The sequence below is a fragment of the Rhinatrema bivittatum genome, chromosome 8 (genome assembly GCF_901001135.1).
Source record: "Rhinatrema bivittatum chromosome 8, aRhiBiv1.1, whole genome shotgun sequence".
NCBI classification, from domain to species: Eukaryota; Metazoa; Chordata; class Amphibia; order Gymnophiona; family Rhinatrematidae; genus Rhinatrema; species Rhinatrema bivittatum.
The window spans coordinates 95,368,880-95,386,581 of record NC_042622.1 but is presented as its reverse complement, the minus strand read 5'-3'; the positions used below and the strand labels follow the sequence as shown (position 1 = coordinate 95,386,581).

The 17,702-nt window shown below is 45.0% G+C and overlaps 1 protein-coding gene across 1 annotated transcript in view; it reads right to left on the bottom strand.

The window, feature by feature from the left end:
- Positions 1–17,424, bottom strand: part of NOTCH1 (notch receptor 1) — a 149,935-nt gene extending 132,511 nt beyond the window's left edge. The window contains exons 1-2 of the mRNA XM_029610808.1: positions 17,143–17,424; positions 6,871–6,952 (exon numbers count right to left, since the gene is read on the bottom strand). Of these exons, the coding sequence (XP_029466668.1) occupies positions 6,871–6,952; positions 17,143–17,197 (137 nt within the window). The 5' untranslated portion in view covers positions 17,198–17,424. The remainder of the gene's footprint in view (positions 1–6,870; positions 6,953–17,142) is intronic.
- Positions 17,425–17,702: the final 278 nt, after the last annotated feature.

The following is a 17,702-nucleotide window of genomic DNA, read 5'->3' as shown; positions in this document are numbered from 1 at the left end:
GTGTTTACCCTACCCCCAATACCAAAATGTAGAACGCATCAAAACAGCACTATTCTTGTTTCTTGTAACTGCGCTCAAAAGTAGTGTGGGATTAGCAAAATGCTCCCCTTTTCATGAACCTGCAATCAGTGGTGAAAAATGCTGCTTTAATTAATCAGCACATGAGTTCCTGGAACATAACACGCTTATCAAGTGGAAAAACATGGCAAATGCAGACCTTAAGGGAGGTTACAGACCATTACAGCTCAGGAATACCATTCCATGCACTTCCTGCACCTGCTGAAAAGGTCCTTTCCTTCATTCGCAGGACACTGGAGCATCCAAAGCTATTTGTTAGTTCAGCAGTCACGTAAATCATTCACCTGGCAGCAGCTGTGCTGATCCAGAAGAATATTTTACCACAAAGAAGGCTTAGAGCGCTCAGCCACACTTTGCAAATGCAGTTAGCCCTGTGTTTACATTTAGGACACAGGCAAGAGCCATAACAGAGTCCATGACACCACAAGTCTTGGCAATCTGTGTAACAAACATTTGCAGAGCACTTAGCTGAAGGTAATGACTTGGACACGCACACCAAACTCTTTGCTAAGAATGAATTCCTGCAAAGGAAATCTCAGTTTTGCAAAGATGTTTGCTGTGGGATGCAGTACTGGGGTTTTGTTCTTTTACAGTTCTGAAAATCTTAAGTCTTCTAAATCAACAGGGCATCTATTCTGCATAAGCTTGGAAGAATACCAAGGAAACTCACATTTGCACAATACAGCGCCAAATATCCCCATATCTGACCAAAACTGCAGCACGATTTTAAAATGTTGCAGGCTGAATACCTCCAGATATTCTGCCACTTATATGGCACAGGAGGTCTGCAGATTCACGGCTGCTGTGCACAGAGTTCTGCACAGTTCGATTCCCATAAACATCTGCATCCCTCAGATCATTCTATCTTGGCACCTAACTCCCTGTGCAGATAAATGTTTAGAATGTTTCATGTGCATCTGTCTCAAAAAAAAAAAACCAAAAACGGTCCCTTCTATGCCTTAACGTATAATGCAAATGCAAAAGCCCAGGAGCTGCTGGGATGAGAGCTGGAGACTGCTGATGTGCAGGAAGTTTTGTAGCCTGCTGCCGAAAAGGAAGGGGGGGAAAGAGAAGTGCAGTTTAAGCATGCCACCTGCCAAGTTTAAATTCATCCGAAAGCCAAATATTTTGACATGAGCCATGGCATATAAACAGAAGCTCCACTCTCCAAAGTCTCAACCACGGCGAAGCAATTGCTTTCACAGCAAGCTGCCTTTATTATGGGAACACTAGCTCATGACTACAAATGCTGTATTTGCTTTACCAGCTCAACTAATCACATCCCATAGCTACTACCTGTTGATGTTCCAGGGACGGGCACATTCCCCGCAGCTTGGCCTTCCATCAGGAAGAGGGAAAATGAGAGTTTAAATCACCTGCTAACCACTGAGCTACTCAAGTTAAGCACTCCTGAGAAATTCTGGAGCACAACTCTCATGGTTCACCAGTTCTTGAAACGACATCTTATTTTCCAGAAGCTAGTAAAAAGGCTTGATAAAATGATGCTCACCTCCCAACACAAATGCAAATTCTACACGTTCTATGACATGCTATTATAAGCTCATAGTTGGCTTGAATTCTCTTAGTATATTACTCCCAAACTGTTCCTTTCACAACTTCCTTTAGTTCATTGTTAGCCCAACCCCACCTTTTTCCTTTCCACCATGGGGGCTCACATTTTTTCATGGAAATTAAGCACACAGAATAAATCAGCAAGTACAGAAATATAAAAGATTATCTTACTTAAAAAAAAAATGAGGTGACACTAAAGCTGACTACAAAGTGATTTCCTACGTCATGGCAGACGCGATACTTAACTACGCACATTTGGCTAGAAACAATATTGGAAGGCCCTTCTCTGAAGACCGCTATTTCAGAAACAGCAATTTCAGTCCCCTATGCTCGTCACCTTCTCAGCCTTCAAGAGAAGTATAACTTTGCTTGAATTGTGTTTTTCTATGAACTACTGGGTAAAAATAAACCTGCTACATGCTGCTATCCAAGACAGACACACAGAGACAAATAGTCAGTAAGCCGTTTAGTGGACAAGTTATCCGGTTAAGGTTGGCTGGATAACTTGTCCTGGATACTCAGTGGGGTAAACGTCCCATTGAATAACGCTGATTAAAGTTATCCGGATAACTTTATACCTAACTATATTCAAAAGAATATCCGGTTTTGTTTAAGGTTATTTGGCTAACTGTAGCCGGTTAAGCAGTGATTCACTGTAAAAAAAAAAAAAAAAAAAAAAAAAATGTTTAAATGATCACGGGCCTATCGACCCAAACCAGACCACCTTCATCCCTTCCATGAGAGCTCCTAACAGCCTGGCACCTCCTCCCAGAGTGGCCACATCGTCATTTTAAACAAATAATAGTGCCGTGGATCGGTGGCGATCACATCCCCTCTCCTACCTCTCAACCCCCTACTACCGGTTCCTTTTCCAGGATCCTCCCCATCCCCCATCCCTCACCCCGACCCTATCCCTTCCATTCCACCCCATACCTTAAAACGGATTTTTTTTTTTTATATAGCCAGGATCTGCTCCAGCATCTGCCATTGCTAGGCTAACTACTATAACTCAGATAGTTACTATAATTTAGCCAGATCAGTGGCTGAATGCGCCACATTTGCCATTCAGACGGATAACTTGAGTTATCCATCTAAAATGGCTTTTGAATATGGACCTCACAATGCAGGAAGACAGTTAAAATCTCAAGAATCCGATTGAAAGGCACTTTTCTAAAAATCTGTATTCAGAGAAAGTTTCTCCATAGCACACTGGCCAAAGGTGTGCTGTACACAGAGGTGAGTAAATGAGGTGCAGACCACAAGTCGCACTTCTTTAGACAAGCAAAAGAGAAACTGTTTCTTACCCTTTCCCCTGGCCCTCAGAAACAGGCAGCAGGGACCAGATGTACTGTACGGTTCTCCACGTCCTGTGGTTATGTGATAAATGCTTAGCAAATGTGGTCCCTAGTGACTTTCCGCCTTCTTGAACTCACAACACAGGCTCAACTAAGTGTCACAGGGACCGCACAGTTTACTAGCAGCATGTTCATATTCAGAGCCAAACAAAATTCTTCCAGTCTCAACACTGCAAACTAAAAATACCTTCCTGTTTGTCTGGGAGAACGTTCCTTTGCTGACCTCATATCACAATTCAAAATTCCACCACAAAAACCACATTTGAAAAGGACATTTTAGTCAAAATAATCAGCACTGGTGCATTCAGATGTAAGGCTTTTGCCAGTAAAATTAAAAAATGTAAGTAGGTCATGCAACCATATTTCAACTCCTCTTTTGCACATTATGTGATGTTAGATGTGAAATTCCTTATGTGCATTTTTGCAACCAGCAGTGTCCTTCAGTTCCAGCTCAGCTGGAACAAGGGATTTTCTTTTGTCCTGTTTTATATCACCTCCCAACTTAGCCCAGTCACTGCAATGACAGTCCTCGGCCAGGGGCCACATATCAAGGTTCCTTCCGGAACCCTGCAATAATGGGCCCAAAAATCCAGCCACTAGGTGTCACCATTGCACAATGACCACGACTCCCTTCCCCCAGGGGCTATGAATGCTGGTGCTGAGTATCCCCATCCCTGGCCCATCCAGGGAGCAGAAGACCTGAGCCAGGATATTAACCCATGTCCCTTTGCATGGCAGTGCACAAAACTGCCGCTGAGCTCTAAGGTTAGCCAGTCAGTCACTTTATAGTAGTTTCAATTGCTTAGTAGGTCAGAAACTACTTTGGCATTCCGTTTGTCCTCTTTCAAAGTGAGATTTCCATGCATGCTGCAATTTCACTAGCATGCTGCCAACTGAGACAGGGAACCATTCTGCATTTAAGGCTGGATTTTAAAACGCCAGCGCGCGTAAATCCTGGGCCTTATGCACGTTGGGCCAATTTTCAAAACAGCCCGGCCACATGCGTAAATCCCGGGACGTGTATAAGTGCCAGGGCCTCAAAAGGGAGGTGGGGTGGAGCGGGGCAGGGCGGCCCAGGACAGCACCATTCCTCGCTGTCCCGGCACGCACAAGTTACTTCAGGTCCTGCCCTGAAGTAATTTACAAAACAAAAAGGTAAAAAAAAAAAAAAAAATGTGGAGTGGACTGGGAGGGAACTGGGGGAAGGCCCCGATCTCATCGCCGCGCAATTTTGTGAAATTCCACTCCTCCTTGCGTGTGCTGCCCGGGATTTTATGACATGTGCGCGCCAGCGTGCACATGTTATAAAATCGTGCGTCCATGTGCGCGTGCCAGGTAGCGTGTGCACATGGACGCATGCGTGTATTTTTTTTAAAATCTAGCCCTTAACATGCATCTGTAAAATAAGTTAAAAAACAAACAAACTCATGCCTCGCAGAATAGGAAGAGATTCTTTCCCCTTTGCTGCCGAATGTGGGGAGTTCAAAAACTGTTACCTACGAGCAGCTGTTTGCACAGAGCTCGTTCCTCCTGCCAGTCAGGATGGCGAGAAGAGGACACTGTTTCTCCACTGCAGCAGTTTCACTCTCAAACAGTATTTATTTTGCTTCACCTTCTAATTGGATTTCTTGGGAAGTACAATGGAAGCTTTGTGGGCAAAGTCCATTAAGAGCCAGGTGGAATGGAGATGTGGGCCAATCACTCAGATCTGCACATTACACACTGGCACCGCAGAGAGATGCCAGATTTCGGCTGCTCCTATCTGGGCCTTCTGCTCTCCTTCATTTACAAGTCTTAAAATCCAAATGACTAGTAAAGGGATACCTTAGATAAAAGGACAGCTCTACTAAACTGCTCTGCCTAAAGTCAGCTCTCCCACCCCCACCCAAAAACATTCCTGCCTCTTCCCCACTAAAATGTCTCTTGTTAAAAGTTCATCAAAAAGAAAACATAGCAGGGTCTTATAGTGAGCTCTGTGAGATACTCTTTTTATTTTTTTTTATTGAGAATGGCTAGAGAATACCTGGAGTTTTGCATGGAAAATGCACACCGCCACTTTGCTTATTAATTGATGAGAAGAATCATGGCAAGCTTTATTGATCTCCGATATCACAACATTCAAATGCACAGTATTTGCATGCCTGGCTGAGAACAACCTCTGTTAAAATGCCAATTTACTTGTTCCTCCCAACCTGTCTGGAGTGGGGAAATATTTGCTTCTCAGCTCAGAATGTGGTAGATGATTATGTTTGTTACATACACCATTTTAAAGATGCATTTTATTCTTAGTGTCTTTTTCTCCAACGGAATGACATCATTGGACATCCAAGCAGATTTAAAAAAAAAAAAAATATCTTGTTTGTAATCAGCTTCATGTTAGTAAATACTAAAATCAGTGCTAGAATGCACCTTTTCATGTTCTAAAAAAAAATCTGGGACCTGTGCATGCCTTCAACCTTGCCTTATTGTGAGATAGCCACCTGTAACAAATATAACTGCTACTCAAGCTATGGGAAATCCCTCTTAATTTATTCAGATTTTTGCATGGAATAATTAGAGCCTGTCACACTGTCAGCCCTGCTGCTATTTTGCAACATTCCAACACAAATACATAGTAGATATTTTATAGCAAAGACTGATCAAAAGTCTCGTGATTGACAACTGCCAGAGAAGAAACTCTTCAAGTTAAAAAACAAAAAACAAAACCCCCAAAAAAAAAACTACCTTTGGGAAAGTTACTTTTCAAAACTTGCCCTCTTTCCTAGCAAGATCTTGTACACACACATACACTGATTTAATGGTATTCCGCTACCATCTGCATAGGCAATGTAAATCAGAAGCTGCAGTTTGCAGAAAGAGTGAAAGAACACAAGGAAAAGAGGGCAGTTATGTGTTCTGGGAAGCCACACATGATTAGTCACACAGCATTAATCTGCCTCCCTCAACAATAGCTGCCGAATTTTGACCGAACCCCAGCTGTCGCTCTATGAATGAAAGAAAACAAGATTTGGAGCGTCAAGCGTCCATGAGGCTTCTGGAAAAAAAAAGTGGCTTGCATTCATTAGTAGCTCACAAAGACGCTAGTCTTTGTTTAGAAAATTGCTCATGTGCCCGATTAATTTGCTGATTTTTTTTTTGTTGGGAGGGAAAGTAGGAAAAGGGCGTCTGGACAGAGGAAGACTGAAGCAAACATGATGCTCAAAGTTACCAGGGAAATCCGCCACTCAAAAGTTGGAATGGAAACTACAAGCTTGCACCACCAAGCAAGCAAGGTTCCTCAATTGAGGGTTTCAAGAAATATTTGAGCCCGTCTGAGTGGGATCCGACTCCTCCTAAGATCTGTGCACTTCTTGCTTTCCTGGCAGGCCAAAGCTGCATCTGCCTTGTCACCTTTCATGTCTGAAAACAATGACTCTATATTCATTGGGGTGGAGGGAAAGGGAGGGGTGGGTGTGTGTGTTGCTTTAATTCCTGGGACTGTGGTGGGAGACTTGCTCTTCTGGGAGCCCCACACATCTCCTTGTTCACATGGACAAAAAAAAAACAAAACCCACGAACAATTGTTTCCACAATGTTACATTTCAGACCAATTGCACAAAATACCCCAAAGAAAATAAGAACTGTTTTGGAAAACGCTGGTGGACCTGTTTGGAGAGGAAGGAGGGGGAGACTTGCCCTGTTTCTGATGATACATGGTGACATACGAAGGATGCAATGTAATTTCGGTGTACTCACGGTTTTCATAGGTAGAGTTTTACTTAGCAGCTCAGCCTGCGCCACAAAACAAATCCCAAGAACCCTTGAGCGCAAACCCATAGCGCCTGTACAGAAGACATTTCCCCTGTGCTGTTCTTCTTGTACCTACCTACATTCTCCAGTCCCGTTGGGGGCAGTTTCACACTTTCCACCATTCAAGCAGATTTCAGACGGCTGAGTACATCGTAAACCTGTAAATATGTAAAAGGGATTTCATCAGGTTATCAGTCTGACATAAATTCTTACTACTCAGAGTACTGGAAGCGATAACGCAAAACCCATTTCTGTTAGGGTTACTGAGGACTACTGTGCTTTCTCTCTGGGCAGCTGTCTTTACTAACCCATGGCAGAACTTCGCATCAACACTGACACAAGCGTGAAAAGACTTTGAAAAAAAAATACAGCTAAGGGCCTTTTGCTTCCCAAGCATCAGTTGGGGATGCTCCGAAGGTGTCATTCACAGCCCCTGGGAGAGGGATTCCCCCACACTGCACAACAGTAACAGCTAGTGGCCGGATGTATGGCCCGTGACTGCATGGTTCTGGAAGTCATTCTGGGGTGTAACCCCTTCCACTCACCCCCCCCCCCCCCAACCAATGACTGTCACTGCAGTGAGTTTTGCAAGATATAACATAGGGGAAAAGTCTCCAGATAGTTGTGAATGAAGGCGCATGGCACCAGATGACAGCCATTGGAGTACAAAGGAGCAGGAAGCCAATGCCAAGTCAAAACCGAAATCTAAGCTCCAATGGATATCTGACCATTGTAAATACAGAATATAAAGACAATCTGAGTTAAAACTACACATTCCTCCCTTGCAGCCTCTGATCTAATTTTCAATTGACAATAAAGTTATTACAATGTATTTGTGACATCGAGGCCTCAGTCTGTGTTGTCATGGTAATATGTCTCTAACATCACCTACACTATCAATCAGGGGTCAGGCGGCCTTATTACAATACTCCTGGGGGAATTCTGGGTGAAAAAAATGAAAAGTTTTATGCACATCTTCTATATATGCAATACACTTGCAAACCTTTTGCATGACAGTTGGTAGTCCTCTGTCGGCACAGTTCTTACAGTGGCTACCAAGGGGCGGGATTTTTTTAAAATCACGTTTGGTTTACAATACACATACATTGCAGCTAATGCCCGCTATTTGGAAAGTGTGCTGTGTACAACACAGCATACGCTTGATGCACATACTTTAGAAATATGCTATTTACAAAGAACATGTGTTGTAAACAAAACAGTGTGCATTCCCTGGCCTGTGTGGCTGGAACAAGGCACAGGTGCGCGGCCAAAGGAAGCTGCTATAGTAGGTGAATCGGCCTGCATGGGCCACAGAGCGGTAGGATGAGGAAAAGAGGGATAGTGAAGTGTGAGATGGGTGAGGGAGGGATGGATAGATATGGGGGAAGGGAAAGGAGATACACAATTATCACCAAGTAGTAATGCAGAAAAAGCTATTTTTCAAAGGAGTACTAATAAGGTTCAAGATAAGTTGCAGGCTGCACTTTTTTATTGGACGAATGTAATACTTCTGACTAGCTTTCAACAGAATTATCCTCTCGTCATCAGGACCGACTTGATGAAGAGAAGATATATCCCAAAAGCCGGTCAGGAAAGAGTGCTCCACCCCCAATCACGCTTACTCAGATCCTCCCTTCTCCTAGTGTCCCCCTCTTCCCTACCTTCGCTTTGGAGTTGTTGTTGCCTCTATCCTCCATACAGGTGCCAACCCTGAAGCGGCAGCAATAGCAATTTCAGGAAGCGAATTCAATATAGATCCTGTGGCATCCTGCCCCTTCCTGCTACCATGGAAACCCATGCAAGGGGCAGGGCCTCGGAAGATATAATTTGCTCCACCCACGCACTGAAGTTGCAGTATCTACGACTGCAGGCCCAGACTGGCAGCAAGGCACTCCAGGGCCTATGAACATTTGGCACGGGAGGCAGTTACCTAGGTTGTCTATGCCTAAATCTGGGCCTCAGTCAGATGTATCAAATTAGTCCAGTAAAAAGGTATCACCTACAACAACTTGTTTGCTGATCCTTAATTCAAACATATCCAAGTGGACTAACACAGCAACCACAATTCTTTGTCCAGGAATATTGTAGTAGTGCACCATAGGTCAGTGGAACCCTTCCCCATCCCATCCCCTCCACTTTCTTCATCACCTAAGTCTGAACACCCACTCACTCTCCCCCAACCCAGCCTGACCCACTCACTCTATCCTCATGCTTGACCCAACTCACTATTGCCTCTCCCCCCAAATGGACTCACCAATTCATTCAGTTTTCCTTCTCCATTCCTAAGCCCCAGCCACTCACTTCTGCTCTTCACAGCCTCACCCAGAGGATTGCCAAATGACTCCAGATTTTCAGAACAGGTTGATCCAATCCTGGTTTTACTCCCCTGCATGCAGGTATTTAGAGTCTTGTTTTTCTTAGGGAATGCAATAGGGAAATCAGAATAAGTCCCAGCATGCAATGGGGTAAAACCAGGACTGGATCAACCTGTTCCTGAAAATCTGGAACCAGTTGGCAATCCTACTTATCCATCAACTCTCTCCCTCTGCCTGACCCTCTCAATAACCCTTTCCATTCCCCCTTCCCCAGCCCAACCCACCCAACTTTCTCATTGAGCCCAACTCAGTCTCGCTCTTCCCCCTCTTCTCAGCCCAACCTACCCATGTTTGCCTCTTCCCTAGCCTGACCCAATCACTTACTCTTCTCCTCTACCCCCAGCCTAATCATTCCTTCCCCCCAACCCGATTCATTCACTCACTCTTCCTCTGTCCCTCAGCCCAAGCTATCTGCTCTGCCTCTCATTCCTGCCCATGTGATCTGAAGCAATGCCACTGCTGCTTTATGTTTCCAGCCCTTGCAGGCCACAGGACCAACACTGCTACTGACATCTCCTCCATCCTTTCAGGTCCCTTGGGCTGCAGCTGAAGCCTCTTCCACAGGACACCCCTGCCACCTTCTTCTGGGCCCAGTGCTGACACCACCACTTCCCTCCTCCATTTTTCTAGGTCCCAGGTACCAGAACAGATGCTGACACCACTGCTGGAGCCTCCTCCTCATGGCCTACGCAGTTGGATGCAGTACCAAATTCTGCATGGAATTTGGAAATTCTGAGGATGAAAATTCTGCACTGCGGAGTGGCACAAAAAATGCCCCCAGGAGTAAAATTTAAATATCTTCACTAACAGCAAAAGGAGCTAGCAAGAACTCAAATGCTAAGACAGGCCACCTTTGAAAGAGACATAGAACCAAAATGAGCCAACATGTTTCCCATCAACACGAAATGGGGAAAATGCTTTAGTATGTCAGGCAAAGAGTTATACTGCAATAAGGTTGAACCCTTTAAGAAAAAAAAAAAAGAGACCACAGTGTCGGCATCTTTCAAGGGAAAAGTGAGCCAACAGCACTGACAAACTTTGTACAAAAGGACAGTAGCACCATCTGATGTGCATGCTCGCATAGGTCAGTCTTCCCAGAAACGTGGGCTCTAAAACTTTGACAAACGCAAACGCACTTCTTGTCTCCAGAAATGCAACGGGCTCTTTCTTAACCCTTGACAGGTCTGAGAAAGGAAGTGGGTTTTAGCACATCACACGTCAAAACACTTCACAATACCAAGTGCTTCAAATATGCAAATAAAATAATAATGCTACAGGTCTGTCATGCACTTTGTTGATCTTCCATTTTATTAATAATCATTTACCAGAAAAAAAAAAAAAGCAGGTGCATGCATAATTGACACATGCTAGGAAACCCAAAAAAAAAAAAAGGTTGAATCAGCACCAAACGTTTGAGCAAGTTACAAAAGACAGCCCCATTCCATGGCCTCGTTTCAAAGCCACACGGGTACAGCCTCAAGGCGCACACTGCCGTGTGCCCTGTGTCTATCACTGTCTGCCTCCCGTTCCTTCCTAGTCTGTACCACCACTGCCAAGGACAATCTCTGCGCTTCCAGCCAGCTGCAGCCCTAATGCTGCTCCTTTTCAGAGTAGGACACAGGTATCAGCTTGGCATCCACTGTACAGATCTTCCTGGCCAGAGGGGGCATGTGTTTTAGCCAAAAACGTGGCTTTTCCAAAGGCCCCCAGCGCGTGGGAAAAGGCGACAGCTGCAGAGCAGGGACAACTCTGATGGGAACAAAGGGGGGGGGGGGGGAACCAGAGCTGCCCATTGTCAACTGGTAAAGCCACCTTTCAGGGCATAACCCAGGCTCGCCACACCACTCGTCCACCCCACTCTAAATACCCCCAACCCCTTTCCCTCCCCTAATAAGCACTGGGACATCTGTTCAAAATCCAAAGTTTTATTCATTCCACATAACTAACACATTAACTCTTATCTTGCAACAGAAACAGATCAGTGGAAGATGTAGGCCACAGCTTTCAATAAATTAAATTATTACCAAACCAAAACCCCCATGCCTGAGTTAATGCAGCACTTGCTGCCGAGGAGACTTTTCTTTTGTTATCAATCCCACCTTTTCCACCATTATTTATTTATATCCCCCTCTTATCCCCTCATCAAGCCGTACCGTGCAAGATGTTTGGGGATGGGACAGCCGTACAGTGCTATTTATTATTCCATGACTCCCCAGGCCAGCCGGACCTCGGCCTGCTCCGAATCCCAGCCTCGGGGTTATTTATTCTCGCTTTGTATTGCACTTTCCTACTTGGGGGCTATTCACAATGTTCCAAACGTTAATACCCACTACCAGCCCAGGTGCCCCCCTATCTATTGGCACCTGGGCACCCCCATTTTCATCTTCCTTTTTGGCTGGTGAGCTGCCACCACAGGAGGGACCACTGGCCCCTTACTAGGCCCCCCCCCCCCCCCCCCCCCCCCCCCCCCCCCCCAACTAGGATTTTTTGTAAACGTCCATTGCCACCAGAAAATGTAAATTGAAAATGACCAACGCCATGTCTGTTAAGTGAATCCCATCCCTCCTAACTAAACTTTTCCATTGGATTATTATTACTTTCCCATGCTCTGTAGCGTCTCATTCAGCTCCCCCATGTGACTGCTTACTTCTCTGTAAACTTTTTCTGCCTTTCACCATTCCTTTTCTACTCTTGGTCCCTTACCATATTAATCAACTATGGCTTCCTTTTATTGTTATTATCAAGTTTATTGCTCTTAGTGTTACCAAATCATCACCCCCAAATCATTGATGATACTGTCAGGCTCAGTTGCTCCCTGGCCATCTGCAAATGCATAGGAATTAGCTTGTTTCTCTTTTATTCCTCTCCACCGCATCCATTTCACAATCGCCTTTTCCTGAGGTGTGCTCAGTCCTTCGCCACCTGATCCCATCCATGCTCTTTTCTTTGCCCGATATAAAACGGCGTGACCGACAACAACCAATTTTTGGACCAATGTTCAGTATGATAACTAATCTAAGATAGCATGTTAATTTCCAATATTGCTCACTCCTCAAAGTCTTTTAACCTGTCCTATTCCCAGCATCTGCTTGGTTGCGTCTACCTATGTTCCTTACCCAAATCCTTGGCCAGTGATGTGATCCCAATCCCAAAAGTGTTTCCTATAACCCTCGGTGTCCTTGCTTGCTGTCTCAAGGCAGCTTGACAATACTTTCTGGAACGGGAACTGCGATAGTGCAGTCCCAACCTTGTGTTTAAAATTGGACCCTCCCCGGGAGGCCTGAATTTGTACTCCTCCTCAAGCTGAATTGGGCATAATATTTTGCCCCATGTCTGTCATGGTATTACTTTGCATTCTCCTTTCTTTCTATCTTTTTTTGGATTGACACAGCCACACCTCTACCTGAATTCACATCTCTTGCAAATGCTGGACCATGAGTTTTAAAACAAGTTTATAGCACAACCACTGTTCCCTGTGTCCATGTGTGCGGATTCATAGATTGTGAACCTTGTGCACACAAGAAATCCCAATATTATATGCACGATACTGGCTCGTCGTGCACAAATTTGAATTTGGTTTATAAAAAGTAAAACAGTAAGAAAATTTGAGGGAACATTGGGTACCACTTCACTAACTCTTAAATGCCCCAAAGTAGGATTAGGAATTCTTCTCTAAATAGTTCATCCTAATAGCTATTTCCTGCTATCTCAAGCAGGATCTCCATCCTTTTCCCCCAGATGCTTGTCGTTATGGACCTTGAGTGCTTCATTATTTGCTTTATTGTGATTGCCCCAGTGATTGCCCTATGGGGTATTAATTGGCATCTTGTGCCATGAATAGCAACGCTTTGCCCCCTAGATCTTTTATGCATCTTTCAAAAACCAATTAAAACTTGTTTTTTTAAAACCAGCCTCACTTAATTGACCCGCTGCATTGAATATGGTGCCACCCAGCTTTTGTTGCTGTTACTGAAATTATTTTTACACTTGCACTTTTATAAAACTTTTGCCTGCTTATGTATCTCATTGTATTGTACTTATATTTTTTAAGTTAAACCCCTTTGATGCCAAGTTATTGAAACTTCTCCCAGTTTTTCTGATAGTGGCAACATAGCCCAATGCCAAAAACCATGATCAGAATAGACTGATCCCCCCCTTGAGTGGTTATGAAAACCCTATGTTTAACCACCTACTTAAATTTTCTCCTAGACTTCCAGTAGCCCTTCCATATACTTTCTGCTTTACTGAGTTTTACCACACCAAGAAAACTCCCAGACCCCTTCACCGTGCTGGGATCCTCTGGGCTCACCCCTCTGCCTCAGATGTCAGTCACCTGCAGTAAAACAACTGCACGTGTGTAAACATGTCACCTTTTGCATAAGATGCAATTATTCTAAAACATGTCAAGCCCAATTCTTGAAGCAGTTATAGCAGCATGCCTCAATGTGGGGAAGGGATTTGATCTACCTTTGTTTATGTGCAGGTTATTACTCTCTGCAGCAGTAAATGGAGGGGCACCTTGGCTTGTGTTAACATGGGCTAGACTTTGAAATACTGCTTCATTCCCAGTGCCCCCAGTGTAGGCAACTTGCAACCCCAGCTCTGAAAATGACTGCTCATCCCTTCTCGGTTGATCATGGTAGCAAAGTAGGAATAGTGCCTTCTATGCTTATGAATGCCTATGCACCTGATGCTCCCACCTCCCTCCATGCACCTATAATGATGCATTCTCTTAGTACCAGCAGATAAGCTGAAATAAATTGTATCAAGCATCCTCTTCTCCACCATTCATTCCTTCAACAATCCTGAGAGACTTCCTCACCCATGGAAGAAAGACTCCACTTGATAAACTTCCCCAAACAGGAGAAGGGAGGGACCCTGGCTGCACAGATTTCCAAATATTTTACTTCTTAACTCTGTGTCCCCAAAACTTTCCTGAATAATAATTAACCATCAGTCTCACTTAATTGTTTTGCCCCCCCCCCCTTAAGTAAAAGCAAAATTGAATTGTATCCTCAAAGTAGCTAATCAAAATGTATTGATCTCCCCCAAAGGCTGCAAAATATCAACTCTGCTTTGCATTAAATTCACAAGCGGACTGAATTTACTTATTGCATGAAAATTGGTTCCCAATCTTAACCTTCTCTTCTCCACAACCATTAGCATTCCCACAATGGACTTTGCTAGAATGTGGGCCTCTTGGCTCTGGCTTTATTACCTCTTAAGTAGTTAATTGGTTTTGTTCATCAATGCTCTGCAGACACCACTATCTGACTCCCAGCCCTTAAACTGAAAAATGCTATGATTTCCTCTTCTTCACATGACCTTAACATGTCTTGCTCAAATTATCTCAAACTTCAGCTCCACTTTTTTACCCTGCAGTTGATTTCCGACTCTTGCATCCATACAGCATGCCCCAATGGAATTTCCAGGCTAGTTTTGCAGACACTGGTAAAGATGTGAATATACTGCCCCACTGCATTACTCTGGTCCCATTATTGTATAGCAAAGAGCCATGTCTGGTTTCCTGTGTTAGCTCCCATGGCATAGCATGAGCCTCCTCAACTTTTAACACAACTGAGCATTGCTTATCCCCTACCTGCTGTTTTTCACAAGTGCTGACTTCCTGCCTGCCCCACACTTCCCGCCAGCTGCAGCCCTAATGCTGCTCCTTTTCAGAGAAAAGCAGAGTAGGACACAGGTATCAGCTTGGCATCCACTGTACAGATCTTCCTGGCCAGAGGAGCATGTGTTTTACCCAAAACGTGGCTTTTCCAAAGGCCCCCAGCGCGTGGGAAAAGGCGACAGCTGCAGAGCAGGGACAACTCTGATGGGAACAAAGGGGGGGAACCAGAGCTGCCCATTGTCAACTGGTAAAGCCACCTCTCAGGGCATTGTGTGTTGTATTCAATGCAGTCCCACCCTGGACACTCAATACCTGCAGCCTGAGACTAGGCACAGCCTCCTGCTCTGCTCTGCACACAGCCGCCTCTGTTTTCCGCTGCAAGACGTGGGGGTGGGGGACGGGGACGGGACATTTAACCCTAACTTTATCCTTGATCTCTTCAGTCATGCAAATGACAACGAAACAAGTGAAGGGGCAAAACGAGGCAGGGGCTGCATTTCTGTTCCCGTAACAAAAGACGGAAAGCGTCTCTTGCTTATGAGTCAGAGACTGTAGACCGATAATAAGCGTTTGCTAAAAGTCAGACACAGATCACTTTTCAAGCGTGCTCTCGTTTTAAGTGGGCCGGCGCAAAGTCGTAATGCAAGCTGTACATGGCTAGAAGTGGCCAGATATCGGCCGCAAAACGACATTTTGCTTGCCACGAATAATCTCTCCCCGCCCCCCACCGACCCACAGAAGCTGCTTTTCGGTGTTCCACCTCTTAGCTTCTTGCTGCACAAATATAAGCCAAGACCATCGCTGTACCATTTTACTTGTAGCCTATTCCCCAAAACAATCACCCCAGCCTTTAGCTTGATAGGAAAAACAAAAATGCAGGATAATTAAGCTCTTGCATATTCAGATGTCAGTTAATTCCCCTAGCGCTGCTGGTTTTGGATTTTACCATATCATTCCTGGTCACGGCTGCTTAAACCTTCTTAGGTCAGATGGGAAGGAGGCTGCGTGTGCCCCGCTCCCTGAAGCCCTGTGCCGGGGTGCGAACGCAGCAGTAACTCCTCTGCCAGCCCCCAAAACGCACAGCAGAAAACGCTCAATGCCAGCCCTAACACCCCCCCCCCGCGAGAGGCAGGAATTAAGCAGCTCGAAAACAAAACCAGCATAAAAAAAAAAATCATCATCATCGGCGACCAATATTTTAACTTGTCAGTTCGAGTATCAATATAAAGTTCAAAGCAAACTCCAGAAGCAGCGCTACCCATGACGTCTGCAAGTCCTGAGATTTATTTATTTATTTATTTTAGTTACCTGCCTTTAATTGTTAATTACTTAAAATAGGGTTACTGGGTTTCTCTTTTAGGATTTCCCAGAAAGAAAGAAAGAAAGAAAGAAAAAGTTAGTTTGCTCAAGAGTGGGAAAGCAGTGCTCACATCCGGCCCCGAACCTGTCCAAAAAAACAGAGGACAGGAAACCTGACGTAAGAGAAGTTTCAAACTCAGAATGTGATAACAGCATTGAGCTCTCAAAATAACAGCCTCAAGACGTAGTCATCTCGCAAGAGCCCCTGCTTCTTACTTCCCGTCTCCCCCTAGAAACCGGGTAAAGTTCAGAAGTATAAACTTCAAAAAATCTTCACCTTCATAGGGCAGTAAAACCTAGGGGTAAGGTTGATATGGTCCTAAAATCTTAGTTTTCTACCACATAAAGTCAAACTCCTCTACGCAAACTACTTCACATTTTAAATACACTACGAAGATTTACAACCTCATCGCACAGAGTAGCCAAAGACTTTTTTTTTTTTTCCTGAAGTCGGCGTGCAGAGACAGCCGCGGGATAAGAAAATGGTCCTCTCACAAAGTCACCTTCTTCTTCCCGGGTTAATAAAGAAATACTGTGCGGGAAGGATTTTTAAAAAGAGAGAGAGAGAGAGATCCACCACATTACCGAAACGTGACCTGCCCCGATCCCTAACTCCGCACTGAACGGGGTGGGATCTGGCAGCCCAGAGGTGGCAACAAGTAGTTTACGGAGCCCAGCTCCAAAGAGCCACCAAAAACAACTCCAAGAAGAGCAGCCAGCTCCATCCGAACCTCCCTGGGGGCGAGCAGGCTCCTTCTACCTACAGCCCCTCCTCTGGATCCCCCACATCGCTCCAGTGCCGCAACAGGTTTGGAGGGAGAGAGGGTAAAAAAAAAAAACAAAAACAAAAGCTATAGTTAAAAGGAAAAGAGAGAAAGAAACTGGAGAAAGAGCAGGAACTGGATTCATTTCGGAGACTAATCGCATCGAAGAAAAAAAAAAGTAGCGAAGCTCGTGCGAGACTCTGGCCGACGGGGCTCCCACATACCTTGGGTGAAGGCGGGCAGTGACAGCAGGAGGACGTGCACCAAGAACCGCAGCATCCCTTCGCTTCTGCAAACCGCGCATGGAAAACTCCGCTTTAGAGCTGCATCCGTCCTGCGAGCCCAGGGGAGGGGACACCGCCAAATATCTTTTCCCCCCTCAGCAATGCGAAGACAAAAATACAGGAGGAAAAAAAAAAAAGCCAAAAGCCCAGTTGAATAGAAGTGAAGCTCCTCCAGGAGCAGAAGCCGCTTCTTCCCTCCTCCCCGCTCCCTTCAGCACTGCTCTGCTGCCACCCAGTGCGCTCCCGGGAGTGCAGGCAGAGAGCCCCAGGGCGCCTCAGCCAGCCCGCTACGAGATCCCTCCGCTCCAGGTGCCTTTTCAACGCTTCCTGCAGCCAAATCACTGCCTGCTCCAGCTGCTACTTTAAGTTTTTGAAGAGGCCAGGCCAATTCGTCATGTGGTGGTGTTAGTTATGGGTTGTTTTTTTTTGTATTATTTGCTTTTGCTTGGTATTTTTCATTTGTTTCACTTTGAGTTCCTTTCTGAAGTTACTCCCGGTGA